The sequence below is a fragment of the Rutidosis leptorrhynchoides genome, chromosome 2 (genome assembly GCF_046630445.1).
Source record: "Rutidosis leptorrhynchoides isolate AG116_Rl617_1_P2 chromosome 2, CSIRO_AGI_Rlap_v1, whole genome shotgun sequence".
In the NCBI taxonomy this organism is placed as follows: domain Eukaryota; kingdom Viridiplantae; phylum Streptophyta; class Magnoliopsida; order Asterales; family Asteraceae; genus Rutidosis; species Rutidosis leptorrhynchoides.
The window spans coordinates 241,082,660-241,103,090 of NC_092334.1; the positions used below are offsets into that span (position 1 = coordinate 241,082,660).

General features: G+C 38.3%; 1 protein-coding gene across 1 annotated transcript; it reads right to left on the reverse strand.

Moving 5' to 3' along the window:
- Window positions 1-1,656: 1,656 nt before the first annotated feature.
- Window positions 1,657-3,057, reverse strand: LOC139888615 (uncharacterized). The gene has a single exon (XM_071871614.1). The coding sequence runs from the start codon at window positions 3,055-3,057 to the stop codon at window positions 1,657-1,659; it is 1,401 nt and encodes a 466-aa protein (XP_071727715.1).
- Window positions 3,058-20,431: the final 17,374 nt, after the last annotated feature.

A 20,431-nucleotide genomic window follows, 5' to 3' on the forward strand; every position in this document is an offset into this window, starting at 1 on the left:
TCCTGAAGGTCCTTTATATTTGATATTTTCTTGCTTTATAGCTTCTAGTTGTGCTTCCCGAATTTTAGCTGTCATATTTGTTTGAATGATCATATTCAAAGCTCGCACTCAGATAGGCTTGACTCGATCCTTTCGACTGAGTGCATCAGCAAAAACATTTGCCTTACGAGGATCGTACTTGAGTTCACAGTTGTAGTCATTTAGTAATTCGACCCAACGTCTTTGTCTCATGTTCAGTTGCTTTTGATCAAAGATGTGCTGGAGACTCTTATGATCGGTGAATATGGTGAATTTTATTCCATAAAGATAGTGTCGCCATATCTTTAATGCGAATACTACAGCTCCTAGTTCCAAGTCGTGGGTAGTATAGTTCTTCTCATGCTTCTTTAATTTTCTGGATGCATATGCAATGACTTTCTGGCGTTGCATTAACACACACCCAAAACCTTGGTTTGAAGCATCACAATAGACTACGAAGTCTTCAGTTTCGTCGGGTAGTGATAAGATTGGAGCGCTAGTCAACTTTTCTTTCAGGGTCTGAAACGCAGATTCCTGTTCAATAGACCACTCAAACTTCTTATCCTTATGAGTCAACTTGGTGAGTGGTTTGGCAAGAATGGAGAAATCTTTGATAAATCTCCGATAGTAACTGGAAAGTCCTAGGAACTGACGAATGTGTTTCACGTTCTTAGGTGTTTCCCATTTCTGAATAGCCGAGATCTTCGCGGGGTCGACATGTATTCCATTACTGTCAACTACATGCCCCAAAAACTGAACAGTCTTCAACCAAAACTCATACTTGGAGAACTTAGCATACAACTGTTCCTTCTTTAATAACTCCATAATTTGTCGGAGGTGTTGTTCGTGTTCTTTCTCACTCTTAGAGTAGATGAGAATATCGTCGATGAAAACAATCACAAACTTATCGAGATAAGGATTGCATACACGGTTCATGAGATCCATGAACATAGCAGGAGCGTTAGTTAACCCAAAGGGCATTACCAAAAATTCGTAATGTCCGTAACGAGTTTGGAAGGAAGTATTGGAAACATCGGATTCCTTAACTTTAATTTGATGATATCCAGATCTCAGGTTGATCTTGGAATAGATGCTTGATCCTTGTAACTGATCAAACAAGTCATCGATTCTAGGAAGCGGATAACGATTCTTGACGGTCAACTTGTTTAGTTCGCGGTAGTCAATACACATCCTCATTAAACCATCTTTCTTTTTGACGAACAATATAGGTGCTCTCCACGGTGATGAGCTAGGACGAATGAATCCTTTCTCCAGAAGCTCTTGTAGTTGCATAGATAGCTCTTTCATTTCTGATGGAGCTAGCTGGTATGGTGCCTTTGCAATAGGTGCAGCACTGGGGATCAAATCGATTTGAAACTCAACTTGTCTTTGTGGTGGAAGACCAGGGAGTTCATCAGGAAAAACTTCAGGAAAGTCTTTAACAACAGGAACGTCTTCAATACGCCATTCATCTGGCTTGACTTCCTTTATGTGAGCCAAAATGGCTTGACATCCTTTCATAAGGTACTTTCGGGTTTTGATGCATGAGATAAGATTAAGTTTGGAACCACTCTTATCTCCTTGGATAACAAGAATTTCACTATTTTCGAGAGGAATATTAATTGTCTTATCAAAACACTAGATACCCACTTTCATCGGGGATAACCAATCCATCCCTAAGACTACATCAAAGCTTCCTAGTTCAACAGGCAATAAGTCGACCTTGAAAGTTTTATTGGCTAGAGTCAGATTACATTTCTTGTAGATCCAGTTAACTTTTACAAATTTACTGTTGGTCATTTCTACAAGACACTTAGTGTTTAAGGTTTGGGGTTCCTCGTCAAATAAGGCACAAAATTTAGTAGACACATAACTTCTATCAGCACCAGTATCGAATAAAAAAGAAGCATAGCAGTTGCTGACAAGAAATGTACCAGTGATGACGTCCTCATCGTCCCTAGCTTCTTCAGCAGTCATGACGAATGCTAGGCCTTTAGCCTTGCCAGCATCTGCATTCTTAGTGATATCCTCCTTCTTAGGACAACTGGGTTTTGTATGTCCTATTTCACCATAAGAATAGCAAGTAGGAACAAAGGGCTTGTCTTTAGTTGCAAGAGTATATGTTGTAATAGCAGGAAGTCTACAATTTTTGCTCAGGTGACCCATCTTCTTACAGTTTCCACATTGAATATTACACTTCCCATTGTGATGTTTTTCACATCTGGAGCAGTAAGGAAGTTTACCAGCATAACCACCTGTTGTAGTATCGCCAACTTTCTTGTTTGAATTCTGACCTGAACCTTGAGTAGGCTCAAACTTTCTTTTGTTATCAGTAGTCTTCACTTCGTTTTGTTTTTCCTTAGCATTTCTTCTAGCAGCCATAACCAGATTTTGAGTCATCAACATCGTACCCTCAATGGTTTCTTTACCAGCAGCTATAACATTCCCCTGAATCTGAGGAGGAAGACCGATGATATACTTTTCAATCTTCTTGCTCTCATGAGTAACCATACTAGGGCATAAAGCAGCTAGCTCTAAAAATCGATTGTTGTATTCCTCAACTTCAAGATTTTTCATTCTTAACTCCCAGAATTCGACTTCAAATTTTTGGACTTGATTCCTGGGACAATACTTTCCAGCCAGCATGGTTTTTAATGTTTCCCAGGGTATGGCTAAAGTAGCAGTCCATCTAACTGTACCAGCATATGCAGTCCACCAAGTTAAAGCTCCACCAGATAGAGTTCTAATAGCATACTTGACCTTTTCAGCTTCACCGCAGTTACACAGACGAAACATAGATTCCATCTTTTTGAACCAACGGTTTAGTTCAATTAGTCCTTCGGTTCCTTTATAGTTTGGTGTCTTACAACTCATAAATTCTTTATGTGAGCATGAGTTCGGAGAGTTTCGGTTTCGGTTGTTGTTATTTTGATTATTGTTGCTGCCTTGAGCGGCAGTAAGGAGTTGTTGAATTTGTTCATTTGTGAGAGTAACGTTAGGAGTGTTGGTGTTGTCATTTGGTTGTCGTCCTCCAGCCATTATTCTTCAATACATAATTACAGTATTAGTTGAAGAGTTATGGTGCAATAAATATAATTTGTAATAATAATCACATAATCACACACATATGGCTAAGGTAAGATAAGTCAAGATATATAACCACTTAACTTGCTATTAACAACGAATGGATAAATCATCCTTGTAACGACCCTAGTTTTTCCGTCTTTAATTAATAATGTTTATTATTAATGCTTGTGATTTAACGAATGTATGTTATTACATTTACTTGTTACCATGATTGATCATACTTAACTTTTGAATGCCCGAAACATCTTTGTGACACACGTACATTACACGAATAATATTTTCAAGTATTATTTACATTCATGATTAAATTTTATTAATCATTTTGATTAACTATGGATATTAGTTAATTACTTGGGCTTTAATTGGATTTATTTGATAACTACTTGAAACTTGGGCTTTTATTTATACTAGTGGACTTGGAAGCCCACCCTACATTTTTAATGGACTCTTTAGCCCAACTCATCATGTAAGTATCATTTTAGAACATAACTAAATAAATTAACTAGTAAGGAATCTTGTTACTTGTATGGTTACTTGTTCTTCCCATGCAAATGCACCTATTATCCAACTTTTGAACCTTTAACTTGCATGATCTAGTGAACAAACTCCTTCCCCCTCCCCACATGTTGAAACCGTCGGTTCTGGTTAGCTAGGGGGGAGTGTTCAATTTTTTTTTATTTACTTATCACTTGTATCTCCATTCTCTCATTTCAAACACACACTAATACTTCACTTTTCTCTCATCTTTTCTCTCTTTTTCTCTAAAAGATTGTAAGTAACTTGAACTTGTTTCTTCTCTTCTTTTCTTGCCAAAACCGAACCTAAACCAACACATAATCATCATCATTACTTGTTGTTATTGTTGATTAATTAGTTACTTGTTCATTGTTGTTGATTGTTACTCATTCTTAGTTATTATTTACTTACTAGTTACAAGAATCAAACTCTTTAGTTTGTTCTTCATATTATCTTGATTATCCAAGAACATACAAGAACTAAACTCTCTAGTTTATGTTCTACCTTTATTGTTTAAAAGATTTAAGGTTCATGTGTTGTAAACTCATACTTGTGAATCATGTTTGTAAACTTAAAAGTTTACTTTCTTAAAGATCAAGCTTTGGTTTGAATATTTAAAGTATGAACAACCATGACTTATTACTTGTATATTTAGTTTATTTCTTCATATTGTTCATGTTTAAATTCATGTTTGTTTTTAAATGGTCAAGTATTACAAGTTAATCTTGATCTCATGCTTACTTGAACTAAAGTTAACTTTATTACTTAGGACTTAACTTAATAACTTTAGATCTAGACTTTTGAGTCTTGGATCTTCAAGATCAAACTAAGAACTATGTTCTACATCTTAAGATCTTGATTAGTTACTTTACTTTCAAGTTTATAGTTCAATATTACTTTTATATTTCATGTATGTGTTAAATCTAAGACTTTGATGTAACTTTGGTTCATCAAAACACTTGTAATACTTAATTGAGTTGTGCTACTTATCTTAGACTTACACTTAGGTTTTGATGGTCAAAACTTGGTAAATATGATGTAAACACATCAACGAGTTGTACACTTGAAGCTATATGCATCAAGGATGAGAACCGTGATAAGCATCGAGTACCAAGAAACCCCGGAACCTACTGTTTACTATTACTGGGTCTGATCAGTATGACCTAGGCTACTGTAAAGATGATTTTCAGTTATCTCTGTTCGAGTAGATAACTTTTCATTTAGGACTCATCTTAATTCGAGTTACGGTTTAGGATTTATGGCCCTCCGATCGTCACTATGTCCATTTAACGTTGTGCTGAAAATTCTGACCTACTCGCACTTAGACTGTACGGTCAAATGAAGACGAGTTTGCTTCTGGAATTTTTACCACAGCTAGAGGACTCATACACGGAGCCATGGCCACTGGCCTCACCTTATTTCAGTAGGTATAGAGGCCGTGGTGACTGACCGAAGTCAGCCTTTGTTTTAAACTCTTTTCATGAACGAAACTTACTTTACACCTTTTGTTTGATGATGAATGATGATGACCTTTAAGATCTAATTTATATACATTTAAACCTATTGAGATGATTTACTGACTTAGTACTATTTGACTTAGGTTGAGGACTTTCCGGATCTACGTACTTGCTTATTTCCCGAGTCATACTTTACCGCTACTTTATCATTGTGAGTTATAGCATTCCCTTTTTACTTTAACTATTTTGGGAACTGAGAATACATGCGCATTTTACGTTTTACATACTAGGCATGAGTACTTAAACTTATATATGTGTGGGTTATACAACGGCATAAACATTCCCTTTAGCTCGGTAATGTTTAGTCATTGATTTTTGAATCGGCGAACACGAATCTTAGATATGGATCCATAGGATTTGACATCCCCACTCGGGCTAGTAGCGCTAGCATTTAATGAGTGTTTAATACTTCGTATACATACGCACTTGCCAAGTGTACTTTCAGGGGGTATAAACATTAAGTTAGTTACCAAGTGCCCACGGTTAAACATATACTTTATCATACTGTTTTGAAACGCTCTTTGTAGCACTGCAATCTCGTGGCCTACCTTACATACTGTTATACTTAAACTATAGCTCACCAACCTTTGTGTTGATGTTTTTAAGCATGTTTTTCTCAGGTGCTTAAGGTTGCTTCCGCTGTGTACTAGTCTTGCTGTAGACACCCGCTGCTCTAGAGTTATCACCGCATGAACTGTTTATTTGCATTCATAACTTTAATACTTTTGAATAATGATTTGTAACGAGCTAAGGGTCACGTACTACTATTATTTACTTCTGTTCATTGAAGCATACTTTTGATTGTAAAACATTTGACGTTAGTTATGACGTCACCTTTTATCTTGAATGCAAACCTGTTTTGAAAACGCATATAGTGTTTGACCTTGTAATGATCCTGTTGATGATTCGTACATGATGGTTTTGTACGGGGCGACACATTTGGTATCAGAGCATTGGTTGTAGGGAATTAGGATGCATTAGTAAGTCTAAGACCGACCCGATTAGGATTCACTAATAGGACTAATCTACAACTTGCTAGTTTACTTGTTTCCGTTGAACTTACTGCATACTGCTGCTTACTTTTACTGCTATATGCCGTACCCTACTACATGATTTCACTACTGCATGATACTACTTGCTTTCGATTGCATGCTACTTTCATACGATTTGCTATTATTGCCATGCTATGTACTGTTATACATGATTTAGATTGTTGGCCTAATACGTGCTTGCTTTATGAGTTACTGGACATGGAAAATTTATTTTTCCTTGTTCAGATATCGGATATTCCACCTGCTATCATTTTGGGCAGTTCAGACTCGTCAGCCACCACACCTACTGCTGCTGCCAACACATCGATCCCGTTACCTACGAGTGACCCCGGCGCTTCATCTTCCAGAGCTAACAGCCATACACCGGCTCCAGTGGTTACTGTAGACGGAATCCAGGACCCTCCGGAGATTCCAGCTCCATCTGCCCCCAGACCCTCGGTGTCACAGCCTCGCTCCGGTGAGATTGTGATTCCTGCGGAATTCGGGGAAGGTCCATTCCGTAACCGGTATCGCCATTGGTGCCCACGCGCCCCTGATGGACGTCTCATTCCGATCGGACCCGCCTGTTTCCGACAGATGATAGCCGCCCAAGGAGGGCTGCCCGTGCAGTCACCACCACATGATTCGGACGACCCATCATCCGCTGATTCTTCATTCGATGACTCATCCACAAACGACTCGAGTGAAGATGACTCCGACGAGGAGGACCCTGATGCACCTGTACAGCCACCCTCTACCCCGCCGAAGAAGCGGTATCGCTTCGACGGTACTATTATTCCAGGGATCAACGGAGGACGAGCATTCACTGACGCATTTGGTCGGCGTCGTAGGGTTACTGCCCGTAAGCGGCTTGTCCCGTACCCTGCCCACCCACTCGTGAGTAAGGCACCCCATTACGTACTGACTATTTCTGGAGCCGGACCGTCTACATCTGCACCACCGGCACCAACCCGCACTGCCTGACCCACCATCTCCCACTGTCGAGGAATTGACAAGGGAGGTGGGGATCCTCCGAGCTCGAGTTACTGAGCTCGAGGACCAGATGTCCCATGTATTGGATATCCTACACCCACCTTCACCGTAGGGCTTTTGTATTTAGATTTTATTATGTAATCTAATTGTAGTTTTATGTTTCACTTATGTATTGTACGAACTTATACAGATGTATGCAACTTATTATTAATGAATGGAACTTTGTGTTATTTAATTCTTGCACGACGTTCTATTTACATTACTGTACGATGATTCTGTGGTATTTGTACCTAGATGCGTTATTTAATAACATGTAATGTTTTGATTCCATGTTGGTTACTATATACTGTATTATTACTATTTGCATACTGGATTTTGACTTGAGCCAAAAATTTTGTTTAGAACACCATGGCCAACGGACGATCAACATCAACACCTACCGCAGCCCAAATCGAGAAGATGATTTTCGAAAGGGTAGCCGCAGCCATTGCGAAAATGCAACCACAAGCTCCACCACCACCGCCACCGGTTATTCAGCCCGTTCGTAATGGGTGTACGTACAAAGAGTTCCAAAGCTGCAAACCACACAACTTCAGTAGAACAGAGGGGCCGGCTGGTCTCACTAGATGGTTCGAGAAGTTAGAATCTGTGTTTCGAGTCAGTAACTATTCAGAGGAGAATAAAACCAAGTTTGCTTCATGCACGCTGTCTGATGGCGCGCTAACGTGGTGGAACACGTTGGCTCAAGCAAAAGGTATTGATGAGGCGTTTGCTACTCCATAGGAGGAGTTCAAAGGGGCCCTGATTGAGGAATATTGCCCTAGGATCGAGATCCAGAAGATGGAGATGGAATTTATGCTGTTAAAGGCCGTTGGGAACGACCTTGATGGTTACAACAGGAGATTTTTAGAATTAGCCCTGATGTGTCCGACAATGGTCACCCCGGAATTCAAGCGAATGGAAAGGTACTTCTGGGGACTTCCTAAGAGCATTAAGGGAAACATCACCTCGTCCAAGCCACCAAATGTCCCGGAAGTGATGCGCATGGCGCATACTTTAATGAATCAAATCATCATCGATGAACAGGAGAAGTCTAAGTCCGAAGCGGGTACTAGTGAGAAGCGCAAATAGGATAACAACAGGGGAAAGACCTATGATCAAAACCCGGCGAAGTGACATGAGGGTTTCAGAGGAAACAACAGTGGAAACCCCAATCCGAACACCAACTCAAACCCGAACTACAAGGGAACCTTACCACAATGCAAGCGGTGCTACAAGCACCATACTGGGTATTGTAATGTTGTTTGCGAAAAGTGTCAACGGACTGGGCATATCGGGAAAGACTGCAAGGTCACCACTTTAAATGGGAAGCCGAATACCAATGGGCCGAAAAAGTGCTACGAATGCGGACAGATGGGCCATTTCAGAAATGCGTGCCCCAACAAAAGAAAAGGCGGCGGACCACCCCGTGGTAGAGCTTTCAACGTTAATGCAAGGGACGCCCGAGAAAACCCCGACTTGGTGACAGGTATATTCACTATCAACAATCTATTAGCTTCTATCTTATTTGATACTGGTGCCGATAGAAGTTATGTATGTAGACATTTTTACGATAAGATTAATTGGTCATTAGTCCCTTTTAAAAGAAATTATGCTTGTCGAAGTCGCCAATGGAAAACTTGAGAAAGTTGACCATATTAGACGAGGAGCTATTATCAACATAGCTGGTGTGGATTTAAAGATTAACTTGATACCTATCAAACTGGGAAGTTTTAACGTGATCGTTGGTATGGATTGGCTGACGAAAGTAAGGGCCGATATTATTTATGGAGATAAAGCAATTCGTATACCATACGGAGACGGTGAGCCACTGATCATCTATGGAGAGAGATGTACCTCGAAGCTGAACCTCATTAGTTGCGTGAAAGCGCAAAAGATCATGAAGAATGGACGTCTTGCTGTTCTAGCACATGTAGAAACCGAGGTGAAGAATGTGAACGACGTTCGAATTATGAACGAATTTTTCGATGTCTTCCCTGAAGAATTGCCTGGATTACCGCCCCCGAGGGCAGTAGAATTTCAGATCGATTTAGTGCCAGGAGCAGCACCTGTAGCTCGCGCACCTTATAGACTCGCACCTTCCGAGATGCAAGAATTACAGAGCCAACTACAAGAACTACTTGACCGTGGATTTATCCAACCAATTTTCTCGCCTTGGGGCGCACCTGTGTTATTTGTGAAGAAGAAGGATGGATCCTTCCGTATGTGTATCAACTACCGTGAACTCAACAAATTAACAATCAAGAATCGGTATCCTCTGCCTCGCATTGACGATCTTTTTGATCAACTACAAGGATCGAGTGTTTACTCTAAGATCGATTTGCGATCCGGTTATCACCAGTTGATGGTGAAGGAAAGCGATGTGATGAAGATTGCATTCAGAACTCGTTATGGTCATTATGAGTTCCTCGTGATGCCATTCGGATTAACCAATGCACCTGCCGTGTTCATGGATCTCATGAATCGTGTCTGCAAGCCGTACCTGGATAAGTTTGTTATCGTCTTCATAGATGATATCCTCATCTACTCTAAGAGCGAAGAAGAGCATGTGCAACACCTCCAACTAGTACTTGAACTCTTAAGACAAGAGCAACTTTACGCCAAATTCTCCAAGTGTGAATTTTAGTTGAAGGAAGTCCAATTTCTGGGTCATGTTGTGAGCGACCAGGGTATCAAAGTTGATCCCGCCAAGATTGAAGCCATCAGCAAGTGGGAAACCCCACTACTCCAATTCATATTCGCCAATTCCTAGGTCTCGTCGGTTACTACTGAAGGTTTATTGAAGGATTTTCTATGATTGCGCATCCTTTAACTGCACTGACCCACAAAGGGAAGAAGTTCATTTGGGAACCCGCACACGAATCAGCATTTCAAACCTTGAAGAAGAAGTTGACCACCGCACCTATCTTATCTCTTCCCGAAGGCAGTGACGATTTCGTTGTTTATTGCGATGCTTCGAAAAGTGGTTTTGGTTGTGTACTGATGCAACAATCAAAGGTTATTGCCTATGCTTCTCGCCAACTGAAGATTCATGAACGGAACTACACTACTCACAATCTCGAACTTGGATCCGTTATCTTTGCGCTCAAATTGTGGAGACACTATCTTTATGGAACTAAGAGCACTATCTTCACCGACCACAAAATCCTCCAACACATCTTTGATCAGAAGCAACTGAATATGAGATAGCATCGATGGATCGAGACACTAAACGACTACGATTGTGAACTTCGCTATCACCCTGGCAAGGCCAATGTTGTAGCTGACGCTTTAAGCCGAAAGGAGAGGACGGAACCTCATCGTGTTAGGGCTCTGCGCATCACCATCCATTCGAATCTCAACAGTCAGATCCGAGTAGCCCAAGATGAGGCTCTCAAGGAGGAGAATATATCTCACGAACTTTTGAACATACTTGTCTCTCGATTCGAAGTTAGGGAGACTGGACTCCGATGTTATGTCGGAAGAATTTGGGTACCTCTTTATGGAGATCTACAGAACCTTATACTTGATGAAGCACACAAATCGAGATATTCAATTCATCCTGGAGCAGGCAAAATGTACCACGACCTTAAGGAACAGTATTGGTGGCCGAATCTTAAGAAGGACGTTGCTACATACGTTGGTAAGTGTTTGACTTGTTCAAAAGTAAAGGCCGAACATCAAAGACCTTCTGGGTTACTTCAACAACCGAAAATCCCGCAATGGAAGTGGGAAAGGATCACAATGGATTTCATTACTAAGCTGCCGAAGACAGTGGGCGGATACAATACCATTTGGGTTATTGTTGACCGCCTTACTAAATCTGCACACTTCCTAGTGATGAAGGAAACTGATACGATGGAGAGACTCGCTCAATTATACATCAAATAGGTTGTATCTCATCATGGTGTACCTTTATCGATCATCTCAGATCGCGATCCTCATTTTGCTTCTAGATTTTGGCGTTCTTTACAAGAAGCCATGGGAACCCGTCTCGACATGAGTACTGCTTATCATCCACAGACCGACGGGCAAAGTGAACAAACGATTCAGACCTTGGAAGACATGTTGCGTGCATGTGTCATCAATTTCAGAAAGGCTTGGGAATTCATTTGCCACTCGTCGAATTTTCTTACAACAACAGTTATCACTCGAGTATTAATGCCGCAGCTTTTGAAGCATTGTATGGCTGCAAGTGCCGATCTCCTATTTGTTGGGCCGAAGTAGGCCAAAAGCAAATCACCAAACCCGAGGTAGTACGCGAAACAACGGAGAAGATTGCTCAGATTCAAGCGAGACTTAAGACTGCCCGCGATCGTCAAAAGAATTATGCCAATCTTAAATGTAAAGACTTTGAATTCAACATTGGTGACCCCGTAATGTTGAAGGTTGCACCTTGGAAAGGTGTGATCCGTTTTGGAAAATGTGGAAAGTTAAACCCACGATACATTGGTCCTTTTGAAATCTTGGAACGTGTTGGACCCATTGCTTACCGTTTGGATCTTCCAGCTCAATTGAGCTCAGTTCATCCTACCTTCCACGTGTCAAACTTGAAGAAGTGTCTTGCTGCACCTGAACTTATCATACCACTTGAGGAACTTACGATTGATGACAAACTCCACTTTGTGGAAGAGCCTGTTGAAATTATGGATCGTGAGGTCAATACTTTGAAAAGCAACAAGATTCTGATCGTCCAAGTACGATGGAATGCTAAATGAGGACCTGAGTTTACTTGGGAGCGAGAGGATCAAATGATGCAGAAGTATCCTCACCTTTTCCCAACTCCTCCATCTACCTCAACTTAAAATTTCAGGACAAAATTTTCTTTAACAGGTGGGTAATGTAACGATCCTGGTTTTTCCGTCTTTAATTAATAATGTTTATTATTAATGCTTGTGATTTAACGAATGTATGTTATTACATTTACTTGTTACCATGATTGATCATACTTAACTTTTGAATGCCCGAAACGTCTTTGTGACACACGTACATTACACGAATAATATTTTCAAGTATTATTTACATTCATGATTAAGTTTTATTAATCATTTTGATTAACTATGGATATTAGTAAATACTTGGGCTTTAATTAGATTTATTTGATAACTACTTGAAACTGGGGCTTTTATTAATACTAGTGGACTTGGAAGTCCACCCTACATCTTTAATGGACTCTTTAGCCCAACTCATCATGTAAGTATCATTTTAGAACATAACTAAATAAATTAACTAGTAAGGAATCTTGTTACTTGTATGGTTACTTGTTCTTCCCATGAAAATGCACCTATTATCCAACTTTTGAACCTTTAACTTGCATGATCTAGTGAACAAACTCCTTCCCCCTCCCCACATGTTGAAACTGTCGATTTTGGTTAGCTAGGGGGGAGTGTTCAATTTTTTTTTTATTTACTTATCACTTGTATCTCCATTCTCTCATTTCAAACACACACTAATACTTCACTTTTCTCTCATCTTTTCTCTCTTTTTCTCTAAAAGATTGTAAGTAACTTGAACTTGTTTCTTCTCTTCTTTTCTTGCCAAAACCGAACCTAAACCAACACATAATCATCATCATTACTTGTTGTTATTGTTGATTAATTACTTACTTGTTCATTGTTGTTGATTGTTACTCATTCTTAGTTATTATTTACTTACTAGTTACAAGAATCAAACTCTTTAGTTTGTTCTTCATATTATCTTGATTATCCAAGAACATACAAGAACTAAACTCTCTAGTTTATGTTCTACCTTTATTGATTAAAAGATTTAAGGTTCATGTGTTGTAAACTCATACTTGTGAATCATGTTTGTAAACTTAAAAGTTTACTTTCTTAAAGATCAAGCTTTGGTTTGAATCTTTAAAGTATGAACAACCATGACTTGTTACTTGTATATTTAGTTTATTTCTTCATATTGTTCATGTTTAAATTCATATTTGTTATTAAATGGTCAAGTATTACAAGTTAATCTTGATCTCATGCTTACTTGAACTAAAGTTAACTTTATCACTTAGGACTTAACTTAATAACTTTAGATCTAGACTTTTGAGTCTTGGATCTTCAAGATCAAACTAAGAACTATGTTCTACATCTTAAGATCTTGATTAGTTAGTTTACTTTCAAGTTTATAGTTCAATATTACTTTTATATTTCATGTATGTGTTAAATCTAAGACTTTGATGTAACTTTGGTTCATCAAAACACTTGCAACACTTAATTGAGTTGTGCTACTTATCTTAGACTTACACTTGGGTTATGATGGTCAAAACTTGGTAAATATGATGTAAAGACATCAACGAGTTATACACTTGAAGCTATATGCATCAAGGATGAGAACCGTGATAAGCATCGAGTACCAAGAAACCCCGGAACCTACTGTTTACTGTTACTGAGTCTGATCAGTATGACCTGGGCTACTGTAATGATGATTTTCAGTTAGCTCTGTTCGATTATATTACTTTTCATTTAGGACTCGTCTTAATCCGAGTTACGGTTTAGGATTTATGGCCCTCCGATCATCACTATGTCCTTTTAACGTTGTGCTGAAAATTCTGACCTACTCGCACTTAGACCGTCGCCACGGTCAAACGAAGATGATTTTGCTTCTTTAATATTTACCACAGCTAGAGGACTCATACACGGAGCCATGGCCACTGGCCTCACCTTATTTCAGTAGGTATAGAGTCCGTGGTGACTGACCGAAGTCAGCCTTTGTTTTAAACTCTTTTCATGAACGAAACTTACTTTACACCTTTTGTTTGATGATGAAGGATGATGACCTTTAAGACCTAATTTACATACATTTAAACCTATTGATACGATTTACTGACTTAGTACTATTTGACTTAGGTTGAGGACTTTCCGGACCTACGTACTTGCTTATTTCCCGAGTCATACTTTACCGCTACTTTATCATTGTGAGTTATAGCATTACCTTTTTACTTTAACTATTTTGGGTACTGAGAATACATGCGCATTTTACATTTTATATACTAGGAATGAGTACTTAAACTTATATATGTGTGGGTTATACAATAACATAAACATTCCCTTTAGCTCGGTAACGTTCAGTCATTGGTTTTTGAACCGGTGAATGCGAATCTTAGATATGGATCCATAGGGTTTGACATCCCCACTCGGGCTAGTAGCACTAGCATTTAACGAGTGTTTAATATTTCGTATACATACGCACTTGCCAAGTGTACTTTCAGGGGGTATAAACGTTAAGTTAGTTACCAAGTGCCCACGGTTAAACATATACTTTATCATACTGTTTTGAAACGCTCTTTGTAGCACTGAAATCTCGTGGCCTACCTTACATACTGTTATACTTAAACTATAGCTCACCAACCTTTGTGTTGACGTTTTTAAGCATTTTTTCTCAGGTGCTTAAGGTTGCTTTCGCTGTGTACTAGTCTTGCTGTAGACACCCGCTGCTCTAGAGTTATCACCGCATGAACTGTTTATCTGCATTCATAACTTTAATACTTTTGAACAATGATTTGTAACGACCTAACGGTCGCGTACTACTATTATTTGCTTCTGTTCATTGAAGCATACTTTTGATTGTAAAACATTTGACATTAGTTATGACGTCACCTTTTATCTTGAATGCAAACCTATTTTGAAAACGCATATAGTGTTTGACCTTGTAATGATCCTGTTGTTGATGATTGGTACACGATGGTTTTGTACGGGGCGTCACAAACCTTATTACACAAAGGAAATGAGAAGTACGGTAGGAAATACCTTTACATAAATGAAATAGACATAATGGATGAAACAAAAATCCTGAGGATTATCAGTCCTTCTTTGAAATGGAGGGTTTGTGTTGATCCTTTTTCCCATTCGGGTATTAATTCTTGTGGTGGCCTACTCCTCCACATATATTGCAAGTAGGAATGGTTGCATTAGATTTGGTTGTAGAAGTTTGAGTTGAGGGAATCGTAACTCTATAATTTTTGGCTATGTGACCCACCTTCATACATTTGGAGCACACAACGTTACATCTCCCAAAGTATTGTTTCTCACACCTTTGGCAACAAGGAATGGTTCCTTTATAGCATTTGTCGAGTTCACCCTTAGAGTATTTTTGCTCTATCTCTTCCCACTTTCTTTTAGAATCTCCTTTCCTCCCAGGTTTGCCATACAAATGGCTTCTTGTATGGTCCTTGGGTTTAGTACGGTGATGCCCCTTTGAATGCCATCAGGTAACCCATTGATGTAGTGTTCGATCCCTAGATACTCGGGAGTAGTCATGTGAGGATTTATGAAAGCAAATTCTTGGAATCGATTGGTGTAGTTTATGAGATCAGCATCTACCATTTCCATGTTCCCAAACTCAGGTCTTTCAATACCCTTGTATGTAGGGAGCTGGTAGTTCATGAAATTCTGATATGAATAAATAGTCAGAAGATTTCGCGGTGCACTGTTGTTGCCATTGCTTTGTGCCGCAGCCAGCAGTTGTTGGAATTGGGGAGATGTCAAGGTGACATTTGGAATTGCGTTGCTTGATTCGCCGTGAACCATGTTTCTTCGAAACACAATAAGGTTAGCATTCTAAGGAAGACGTAGGGCAAGAAATAAAAGTATGGATAACAAATAGCAAGATAATAAGGAATAGGCAATTAAAACTAAAGCAAGAAAGGCTATGGTCCTAAAGATTGCTAAGGCACCCTAGCTAACACATAATGCACACATAAAATGCAATCCTGGTTCTCTACAACAACATGCTCTGATACCAATCTGTCACACCCCCAAATAGGGCCGGGGGTATTTGTGACTAATTATATCAAATCAAGCAATTGTATAACGAGAACGACTCTATATGAGACGTTTTATATAACTTTTATCGAGTTTTTGCAACGGAAGATAAATAGTCATTACATTTTATTGAATGAACAAAACATTAAATGTTTTTAAATGAAATGATAAGTAATGCATGAAGACTCCAAGCATAGCAATCAATCATCATCAAAGCAGTACAACAACAGCTTCTAATTACCTAAGACAAACATGCTTAAAAAGTCAACACTGGGTTGAGTGAATAACATAGGTTTAATTTTGAGTAAATTTGTTAGACCACAAGATTTTAATAAAGTCGATATATCATGTATATCAAAAGTATGCCATGAGCGTATAATATCAAAACTAAATGATTTTACCCCATAACAATACATATGTAATTGTCGAGATCATTATTATACCACCAATTGACCCGAGGTCAATAGTGCGAGACGTTACTCCCAATAGCGCTATCTATAATAATTCCGTTTGCCACTTTAATTCATCTAGCAATTAATGATATTACAAAGCAGGGATTTGTATGTTTCAAATGAAAATAATAAAATACTCATGTTGGTCGCATAATAAGTTTGTACTTGTGTCTAGCATGTCAAAGCATTTAAAATAAAGCATGTGTCTCACCCCAATGTAAAAACATAAAAATGTAAAAGCGGGGCTATGAAATTCACCTTAAATAGCAGTTGAAGTATTCCACGCAAGAAGGAAAGTAAAGTAAGTAAGTGATCTGGATATCAACCTAGAGGTATAACGTCTGATTGGTTAATGTCTAACTTGACATAAATTATGTTTATTAATATAGCAACTATATTGACAGTGACGGTTTTCAAGAAAAGTTCCTATTTCTCAAAAGTTTCTATTTTTGGAAACCTACTATTTATGGAAAGATTCCACTTATAGTAAGCTTCTATTTTAAGAATGTTCGGGTTATAATTCTTAACAAAGATGTTGTACAATCTCGCCCAAACTTCGTCGCTAACATGCAAGTCACTCGAATGATCTATTGTTACTGAGCGGCCCAGGATCTCTTGACTAGAATCTAAGTCTTGGCATTCGAGATCCACAAGCGTCCCATAATGGTAACAAGGATCACCCTAGGCCACAAGTAGCGGTGATGTTTGTAGTCTTTGTACGCTATCTTTAATTATAATTCCTATATATTAATTCATAAAAATACTTTTATAATTTTTAGTAACATATATTACTAATTATAACATGTTATTTATTTTAATTATAATTGCATATAATTTATAACATTATTTACATGTTTCGGTAAAAAAATAATAAATCGAAGTAAATAGTAAAAAGTAAAAAGTAAAAAGTAAAAAATAAAAAGTAAAAAGTAAAAAGTAAAAAGTAAGAAAAGAATGCTTACTAGTAGTAATTCTTCAAAGAGAGAATGAGAGAAATTTTGGTGTGAGTTTGAATGAAAAATGAGGGGTATTTATACTTGAAAAAATTAGGTAAAAAGAATAAAATAATTAAAAAAAAAAAAGAAATATTTTAATTTTTAATGGGATTTTAAAATTCAAAAGTATAAAATGTTAGGTCATGGGATAATGCACAAAATAAAATAATAAAAGTAGTTTTCCATTATAATTTTTAATTAAAAATTAATTTATTTATTTATTTATTTTTAAAAAATTCGTTTATTTTAAGGATTTTATATATATATATATATATATATATATATATATATATATATATATATATATATATATATATATATATATATATATATGTTTGAATAAAAAAATTAATTTAGTACTTTTCTAAGAATATTTGCCAATATTTTTTATTTTTATTTAATTAATAAATACGAATTTTTCATAAAAATAAAAAATAATTCGATATTTTCTATTTTTAATAATAATTATGATTTTAATTATTAAACTATAGTTTTAGTAAGTTTGTAAATATTACTAAATTTATATATAATTGGATTTATTATATAGTTAAATATATAATACATTAACTAAATAATAAAAGTGATACAAAGTTTATATACTTAGTTAAATTATGTCAAATTATATAAATTAATAATATATTATTTATTTATGCGTACGTTGTTGACTACAAATTACAATTCGGTTAATATTTAATTGTATATAACAACCCTTAATACATATAGTCAGGCAGATAACCCTAGGGTTAATTTCAGTAAATTTAGAAGTCGAAAAGTGAGGGTTGTTATATCAGGCAATAATACCCGTCTTGAGAGGGAGCTTGCGTCGGCAAGGGAGGCTTTGGCCTCATCCCGGGATGAGTTAAGGACTTCCCGGGAAGCGTTGGAGGCGTCGAAAGAAGCATTGGCCCTGGCCCGGGAGCAGGAAGTTGCCGTCCTACTCGCGGATGATAATAAAAAACTATCAGAGAAGGTGTAGGCGACACTGGGTGAACTTACTCATCTGCAACATGGTATACCCATACTTTTTGCCCGCCTACTGAAGTCCTCCATCGTTCATCAACCGTTTAATGCCTTTATCGAGGCCATCAAAAAGTAAACCACTTTTGAGGTGCTAAGGCGAGTGCAGTGTTTCTTGCCGGCTGGTAGTGCAGCCCAAAAGATGAAGAATGACTTAAATTCTACTTGTGTTCAAGAATGCCGGCAAGCGCATAAGGCTCTTGGCCATATTAGTTTCGAAGAATTGGATACGATTTGTAGGGATGAGAATTCATCCGTGGAGGATATTGTAAACTATCAACCGTAGAGATATGCACTAGGTTATGTTTTTCTTTTTATCGTAAATATAATGTTTTTACATTTTGTTATGTCTTGTGTGTAAACTAGTTTATTTGAATTTGGGTTATTTGTTGTGTCATGACAATAATGTAAATATCTAGACTACCCGTGAGCATGGTCGAGATGTTTATACTGTAAAACCGGACCATCAATGAATTGGCCAAACACTCTCATAATCCGAGAAGGTTCTTCGAGAGGTGTCCTCCTACCAACGAAAGCTAGAAGGCATTTCTTCTGGCAGTAGGTCTAAAATATGCCAAAAGACTTATTATTGTGTTTGTGTCATATTCAGAATCATTACAGTGTACAAGTATGTAAGTTGCAATTACATTTAGGACTCATACTTAGAAACAATTTGAGTACATAAGTGTTATGTATCGCTGCTATCTGGGTGGGTGATCAGTCCTCCCGGTTGCAGGTAAGTTACACATGGTATTTCTTTAAATGGAAAGCATGCCAAGGGCGTTATATAGGGATTTCGTCTGGTGTTTCCAGGTGGTATGCACCGTATTCAGTTATGCCAATAACCCTGTAAGGTCCTTCCCACCGTGGACCCAATTTTCTGACATCCTGCTGTCGGCTAGCTTCGTTACTTCGTAAAACTAAATCGTGTAGCTGAAAGTCCAATGGTTTGACTTTTTGTCATAGTGGTTTGCGATTTTTTGCTTCTTCCCAGCTTGCCGGCTATGTGCTATTGTTCGTCGTTCTTCAAGAGTGTCTAGGTTTTCTCGCAACGCTTCATCATTTTACTCTTCATTGAACGTTGTTATTCGTTTGATCGGGACGAGAAATTCAGCCGTGATGACCGCTTCAGTGTCGTATACCAGGCTGAATGGGGTTTCAATTGTGCTACCTTTTGGCATTGTCCGGTGTGCCCAAAGTACGTGCTGGAGTTCATCCACCCATCCTTATCGGTGTTTTCCTAATCTAGCCTTTATTCTGACAACGGTATCCCGGTTAGTAACCTCAACCAGCCCGTTAGCCTATGGATATGCCACAGAAGTAAACGATTGTTGAATATCCATGTCTATGCACCAGTCTCGAAAGGGATTATGTGCAAATTGCGTGCCGTTTTCACTGACTATTTCGCGTGGTAAGCTGAAACGACAAACGATATCTTCCCATATGAATATTAGGATTATTCTTCCGATAATCATGCTTAACGATCTTGCTTTTATCCACTTTGTAAAGTAATCGATTGCGACGACTAGAAACTTAACATTTCCGATACCTCTTGGGAATGGACCGACGATGTCGATCCCCCACTTGCAGAAAGGCCAGGCGGCGTGTATTAGGACCATGTTACGCCGAGGGGATCTGTTGACTAGGGCATGTATTTGACATGCCTCGCAATTTACAATCAAATCGTATGTCTCCCGGTACATGTGTGGCCAGAGATAACCCATTCTTTGGATCCTGCTGACTATTGTTCTATAGCCAGAGTGTGTCGAGCAAGCCCCTTCGTGCATTTCTTGTATGATTTCCTTGGCCTGCGTCGGTCTAACACATCTCAAATATGGCTCTGTGAATGATTTTCTATATAGGATGCCATCTTTGTAGTGATACATTGGTGCTCGCATCCGTATCCTACGAGCTTGCAGCTTGTCTTCCGAAAGGGTACCATCGGTAAGGTATTGTATGAAAGGTGTCATCCAGTAATCTTCTTCTGCTGTGATTGTTGCCATG

Excerpts from the sequence above, each read along its gene's own strand:
- LOC139888615 (XM_071871614.1), bottom strand. The coding sequence starts at position 3,057 with ATGGCTGGAGGACGACAACCAAATGACAACACCAACACTCCTAACGTT.